At 42.9% G+C, this 7,648-nt stretch overlaps 1 protein-coding gene across 1 annotated transcript in view; it reads right to left on the bottom strand.

The window, feature by feature from the left end:
* LOC110510766 (cohesin subunit SA-2) overlaps nucleotides 1-6,270 on the bottom strand; it is a 46,260-nt gene extending 39,990 nt beyond the window's left edge. Inside the window, exons 1-3 of the mRNA XM_036969625.1 lie at nucleotides 6,044-6,270; nucleotides 3,726-3,843; nucleotides 1,366-1,444 (exon numbers count right to left, since the gene is read on the bottom strand). Of these exons, the coding sequence (XP_036825520.1) occupies nucleotides 1,366-1,444; nucleotides 3,726-3,769 (123 nt within the window). The 5' untranslated portion in view covers nucleotides 3,770-3,843; nucleotides 6,044-6,270. The remainder of the gene's footprint in view (nucleotides 1-1,365; nucleotides 1,445-3,725; nucleotides 3,844-6,043) is intronic.
* Nucleotides 6,271-7,648: the final 1,378 nt, after the last annotated feature.

Here is a 7,648-nt window from a genome sequence, read left to right on the forward strand (position 1 = left end):
TTGTAATACTGTGTTGTAGAGCGTGGGGAAGAGGTTGTAATACTGTGTTGTAGAGCGTGGGGAAGAGGTTGTAATACTGTGTTGTAGAGCGTGGGGAAGAGGTTGTAATACTGCTGTAGAGCGTGGGGAAGAGGTTGTAATACTGTGTTGTAGAGCGTGGGGAAGAGGTTGTAATACTGCTGTAGAGCGTGGGGAAGAGGTTGTAATACTGCTGTAGAGCGTGGGGAAGAGGTTGTAATACTGTGCTGTAGAGCGCGGGGAAGAGGTCGTAATACTGTGTTGTAGAGCGTGGGGAAGAGGTTGTAATACTGTGTTGTAGAGCGTGGGGAAGAGGTTGTAATACTGTGTTGTAGAGCGCGGGGAAGAGGTTGTAATACTGCTGTAGAGCGTGGGGAAGAGGTTGTAATACTGTGTTGTAGAGCGCGGGGAAGAGGTTGTAATACTGTGTTGTAGAGCATGGGGAAGAGGTTGTAATACTGTGTTGTAGAGCGCGGGGAAGAGGTTGTAATACTGTGTTGTAGAGCGTGGGGAAGAGGTTGTAATACTGTGTTGTAGAGCGTGGGGAAGAGGTTGTAATACTGTGTTGTAGAGCGTGGGGAAGAGGTTGTAATACTGTGTTGTAGAGCGCGGGGAAGAGGTTGTAATACTGTGTTGTAGAGCGCGGGGAAGAGGTTGTAATACTGCTGTAGAGCGTGGGGAAGAGGTTGTAATACTGTGTTGTAGAGCGTGGGGAAGAGGTTGTAATACTGCTGTAGAGCGTGGGGAAGAGGTTGTAATACTGTGTTGTAGAGCGCGGGGAAGAGGTTGTAATACTGTGTTGTAGAGCGTGGGGAAGAGGTTGTAATACTGCTGTAGAGCGTGGGGAAGAGGTTGTAATACTGCTGTAGAGCGTGGGGAAGAGGTTGTAATACTGCTGTAGAGCGTGGGGAAGAGGTTGTAATACTGTTGTAGAGCGTGGGGAAGAGGTTGTAATACTGTTGTAGAGCGCGGGGAAGAGGTTGTAATACTGTTGTAGAGCGTGGGGAAGAGGTTGTAATACTGTGTTGTAGAGCGTGGGGAAGAGGTTGTAATACTGTGTTGTAGAGCGCGGGGAAGAGGTTCTAATACTGTGTTGTAGAGCGTGGGGAAGAGGTTGTAATACTGTGTTGTAGAGCGTGGGGAAGAGGTTCTAATACTGTGTTGTAGAGCGTGGGGAAGAGGTTGTAATACTGTGTTGTAGAGCGTGGGGAAGAGGTTGTAATACTGCTGTAGAGCGTGGGGAAGAGGTTGTAATACTGTGTTGTAGAGCGCGGGGAAGAGGTTGTAATACTGTGTTGTAGAGCTTGTAATATGTTGTGGTGTGTATAACTTCGGTAAGTCTCGTACCTTTCCTTTAGTTGGGTTGATACTGACATCAGGAGCCTCAGAGAAGTCTGTGTCTGAGGAGAAACGGGTGTCCGTATCCCTGGCAAAAACACACACACACACATATATATTAGAAACAGTCTGCTGCATGCTGGTTGACACACACACACATATATTAGAAACAGTCTGCTGCATGCTGGTTGACACACACATATATATATATTAGAAACAGTCTACTGCATGCTGGTTGACACACACACACATATATATATTAGAAACAGTCTGCTGCATGCTGGTTGACACACACACACATATATATTAGAAACAGTCTGCTGCATGCTGGTTGACACACACATATATATTAGAAACAGTCTGCTGCATGCTGGTTGACACACACACATATATATATTAGAAACAGTCTGCTGCATGCTGGTTGACACACACACACACACATATATATATTAGAAACAGTCTGCTGCATGCTGGTTGACACACACACACATATATATTAGAAACAGTCTGCTGCATGCTGGTTGACACACACACATATATATTAGAAACAGTCTGCTGCATGCTGGTTGACACACACACACACACATATATTAGAAACAGTCTGCTGCATGCTGGTTGACACACACACATATATTAGAAACAGTCTGCTGCATGCTGGTTGACACACACATATATATTAGAAACAGTCTGCTGCATGCTGGTTGACACACACACACATATATATTAGAAACAGTCTGCTGCATGCTAGTTGACACACACACACATATATATTAGAAACAGTCTGCTGCATGCTGGTTGACACACACACACACATATATATTAGAAACAGTCTGCTGCATGCTGGTTGACACACACACATACATATATATTAGAAACAGTCTGCTGCATGCTGGTTGACACACACATATATATTAGAAACAGTCTGCTGCATGCTGGTTGACACACACACACACATATATATTAGAAACAGTCTGCTGCATGCTGGTTGACACACACACATATATATTAGAAACAGTCTGCTGCATGCTGGTTGACACACACACACATATATTAGAAACAGTCTGCTGCATGCTGGTTGACACACACACACATATATATTAGAAACAGTCTGCTGCATGCTGGTTGACACACACACACATATATATTAGAAACAGTCTGCTGCATGCTGGTTGACACACACGTATATATTAGAAACAGTCTGCTGCATGCTGGTTGACACACACACATATATATTAGAAACAGTCTGCTGCATGCTGGTTGACACACACACACATATATATTAGAAACAGTCTGCTGCATGCTGGTTGACACACACATATATATTAGAAACAGTCTGCTGCATGCTGGTTGACACACACACATATATTAGAAACAGTCTGCTGCATGCTGGTTGACACACACACACATATATTAGAAACAGTCTGCTGCATGCTGGTTGACACACACACATATATTAGAAACAGTCTGCTGCATGCTGGTTGACACACACACACATATATTAGAAACAGTCTGCTGCATGCTGGTTGACACACACACACATATATTAGAAACAGTCTGCTGCATGCTGGTTGACACACACACACATATATTAGAAACAGTCTGCTGCATGCTGGTTGACACACACACACATATATATTAGAAACAGTCTGCTGCATGCTGGTTGACACACACATATATTAGAAACAGTCTGCTGCATGCTGGTTGACACACACACATATATATTAGAAACAGTCTGCTGCATGCTGGTTGACACACACACACATATATTAGAAACAGTCTGCTGCATGCTGGTTGACACACACACATATATTAGAAACAGTCTGCTGCATGCTGGTTGACACACACACACACATATATATTAGAAACAGTCTGCTGCATGCTGGTTGACACACACACATATATATTAGAAACAGTCTGCTGCATGCTGGTTGACACACACACACATATATATTAGAAACAGTCTGCTGCATGCTGGTTGACACACACATATATATATTAGAAACAGTCTGCTGCATGCTGGTTGACACATATATATATTAGAAACAGTCTGCTGCATGCTGGTTGACACACACACATATATATATATATTAGAAACAGTCTGCTGCATGCTGGTTGACACACACATATATATATTAGAAACAGTCTGCTGCATGCTGGTTGACACACACACATATATATTAGAAACAGTCTGCTGCATGCTGGTTGACACACACACATATATATTAGAAACAGTCTGCTGCATGCTGGTTGACACACACACATATATATTAGAAACAGTCTGCTGCATGCTGGTTGACACACACACATATATATTAGAAACAGTCTGCTGCATGCTGGTTGACACACACACAATGAAAGTAGCCACTTACTGAGGATAGTGGAACTCCGACGGTAACTCTGGTGCCGCTATCATTTCTCTAACATGTCTGATCCAACTGAAATAAGAACAGACCTCAGATCCTCAGTGTCCACAAGGTAGCGTAGGACCTGTAGGAGAAAACAGAAGAGAATGCATGGGTTTTGGGCTCACATTCAGAGAAGACAGGAGAGAGAGAGGAGTTATATGATAACCTGCAGATCAACTTCTACAAATACACATTGCATCCTCTTGAACAGGCCTCAATATCTGCCAGTGGCTCATCACAGAGAAAAAAATAAACAAAAATATTGCTTTCACATGGTAACAGGGGGCGGGCTCTATCCCCTCTGTCACGCTCAGCTGTGAGCTCATTGGCTCTCTCGCTCTTTGGTTTCCAGGAAACGTCACCCAGGGCTGGACATAGGAACTTCCCCCCCATGACCATATAAAGGAGTGTCAGATCCACCCTCCACTAGATAGATACACCAGTAGACATATAAAAGGCAAATAGCAGAGAGCAGCAAGAGTGGTATACTCAACCATCATTAACAAAATTATTATATTAAAGATCAAATACTATCTTTTTATTTTATTTTTACGGATCAACAATATTGTCAATACTAGTATGTCATTAGGACAGGTGTGTTGAACTACAGGAGGCCAAAGTGAGCCTAGGAGCGACCCTATCCTGGGTGTGTCTTATTGACAGTCGGGGAATACTGTACTATGAAGGATTACAATAGAAGTGTGTCAATCAGAAAATGAATTGTAACGACCAACGAGAAATAAATTGCACTTGACAGTACAACAAAACTGCTCGTGCCTGTACATACAACCAGTTTGTGCTTTTTTTGTGCCGGATTGCAGGCTGATTAAAGTTTTGCAGGGGAGAAGTGGGGCATCTACCCTCACTAACCAGTGAGAAGCATGGAATGAAAAGTAGGTGGATTCAGACTAAACTTTAAAACGCTAATGTATATAGCTAAGTACCTGAGACAATATCCCATGGGCTCGAATGTAAACGCGTGAATTCCAATACACATTCGACTTATTTCATTGAATCTAAAAGCCATCCTTGCAGGCAAAATTCATGCATAATACATACAGCTACAACTGTACTGCAACGCAATAAAATAGCATTAGCAAGCAACATCCTGTGCATCTTATTGCATAAGCGGAGACACTCGTGAGACAGTACACTGGCTGGCTGGTTGACAGACGCGAAGCCTTGATGATGGGGACTGAAAAAGTGGCGCCAAACCCGGGTCCCTGAGCAACACAAAGCGCGTAAATAACTACATTATTGATAGCTGCCAACGTCGAAATAACCAACAGAGAGCATCCTGAACTAGACTAGCTACAATTGGCTAGGTAGTGCGACAGCCGCTCTTGGGCTTGTTCGGTGACGGTCACTGTCATGATCAGACAGCGGTATCCCGGCGAGGGATTGCCCAGACTGGCTTGCTGAAGAAGCTAGCTAAACACCGGCTGTCATCAGAAAGTTACCCTTAACGTTAAGTACATTAAAATAACAACTTGCCTTCCGTGGATAACATTCCACCAAGAGTTTAAATTGTATAATTCAAGTAACGTTTTTCTGTAAGCTAAGCAGCTATAGTACATACAAGGCAAAAAACACTTGAAATTATCTCCATCTGAACTGGGTAGCTAACTGACGTTAGCATAGCATAGCTGCCATTCTCCATCTTGTTAAGTTAGCTAGCTAGTTTCCTGGCTAGTTAGCCAACTAGCCATGTTAGCGCCCCGTCCTAGACCGCTGGCTGCAATCGAACGGAGTTCGGATAGCCAGCCATCTTCTCAATAAAACAGTGGATATTTAGCTAGTTAGCTAATACCATGTGGCCCTCAAAGTTCGTGTAAAGAGCTAAATTAGCTTGTTTAATGCAACCCACTTGTTGTGGAACAACAATACAACCATATAGTTACATAAAAACACCTGGTCCTTACGTCCTCCATCTTGCCTCGGGAGTTTCGATACTGTAACGTTACCTACTAGCTAACGTTAACTCCCAAGTGTAAAAAAAAAAACATTTAAATGAACGTAAACAAACACTTTATTGCATATTAGCCTAGCTAACTAGCTATATACGTTTCAATGAAGTGAGTCTACTTTTCGGTATGCATAACACAGATTCACGATAAACTAGACAAAAAAAAAAAAGTAGCCTACAGCGGCTAGCTTACGACTTCCCATGGCTAGCAGTCCCTGTACTTCTAGCCTGTTAGCTAGCATGAGAAGCTAGCTACCAACAAAATTGCTACAAACCAACTAACTTCGAGATTCCACTCCGCCATTTTATAACTTACCCCGTTATTCAATTTATTTCCAAACGAGTCACTGCTTTGTTGAGTCGCTATCTGTTCCTGTTTTGATATAACCACGATTTCCGCAAATGAGTTTGAAACTGGCGGTCAGAGGCGGTTTTGGACGCTCTCTCGGTTTCACCCCGCCACTTGCTCCGTAGTAGGGTTTGTTGTTTCGACAACGAGGGGGGAGGGAAAACTCCTGGTGTACAGCTGCCCTCTAGCGGTCAGAGGAAATACGTCCGTAGCCCCGTGACGATGGGGGATCTGACACCTAGCGGTTATTTACAAGGTGTGCAGCTGCCAGCGACCAGCAAGTACGTGACAGATGGGGGTGGGGATGGCCCTACCACAGAGTTTCTGAACACAGAGGCGCAACATCAAATCAAATCAAATTGTATTAGTCACATACATGGTTAGCAGATGTTATTGCGAGTGTAGCGAACAATTCCGCAATAACTACTTAATACACACAAATCTAAGTAAAGAATGGAATAAGCAATAAGGATGAGCAATAACAGAGCGACACAGGCAAGATGCAATAGATGTTATAAAATACAGTATATACATTTGAGATGAGTGATGCAAGATATGTAAACATTATTAAAGTGGCATTATTAAAGTGACTAGTGATCTATTTATTAAAGTGGCCAATGATTTCAAGTCTGTATGTAGGCAGCAGCCTCTTTATTTATGTATGTATTTATTTCACCTTTATTTAACCAGGTAGGCAAGTTGAGAACAAGTTCTCATTTACAATTGTGACCTGGCCAAGATAAAGCAAAGCAGTTCGACACATACAACAACACAGAGTTACACATGGAGTAAAACAAACATACAGTCAATAATACAGTATAAACAAGTCTATATACGATGTGAGCAAATGAGGTGAGATAAGGGAGGTAAAGGCAAAAAAAAGGCCATGGTGGCAAAGTAAATACAATTTAGCAAGTAAAACACTGGAATGGTAGATTTGCAATGGAAGAATGTGCGAAGTAGAAATAAAAATAATGGGGTGCAAAGGAGCAAAATAAGTAAATAAATTAAATACAGTAGGGAAAGAGGTAGTTGTTTGGGCTAAATTATAGGTGGGCTATGTACAGGTGCAGTAATCTGTGAGCTGCTCTGACAGTTGGTGCTTAAAGCTAGTGAGGGAGACAAGTGTTTCCAGTTTCAGAGATTTTTATAGTTCGTTCCAGTCATTGGCAGCAGAGAACTGGAAGGAGAGGCGGCCAAAGAAAGAATTGGTTTTGGGGGTGACTAGAGAGATATACCTACTGGAGCGTGTGCTACAGGTGGGAGATGCTATGGTGACCAGCGAGCTGAGATAAGGTTGGACTTTACCTAGCAGGGTCTTGTAGATGACATGGAGCCAGTGGGTTTGGCGACGAGTATGAAGCGAGGGCCAGCCAACGAGAGCGTACAGGTCGCAATGATGGGTAGTATATGGGGCTTTGGTGAAAAAATGGATAGCACTGTGATAGACTGCATCCAATTTGTTGAGTAGGGTATTGGAGGCTATTTTGTAAATGACATCGCCAAAGTCGAGGATTGGTAGGATGGTCAGTTTTACAAGGGTATGTTTGGCAGCATGAGTGAAGGATGCTT

Source organism: Oncorhynchus mykiss, chromosome 31, assembly GCF_013265735.2.
Source record: "Oncorhynchus mykiss isolate Arlee chromosome 31, USDA_OmykA_1.1, whole genome shotgun sequence".
Taxonomy (NCBI): domain Eukaryota; kingdom Metazoa; phylum Chordata; class Actinopteri; order Salmoniformes; family Salmonidae; genus Oncorhynchus; species Oncorhynchus mykiss.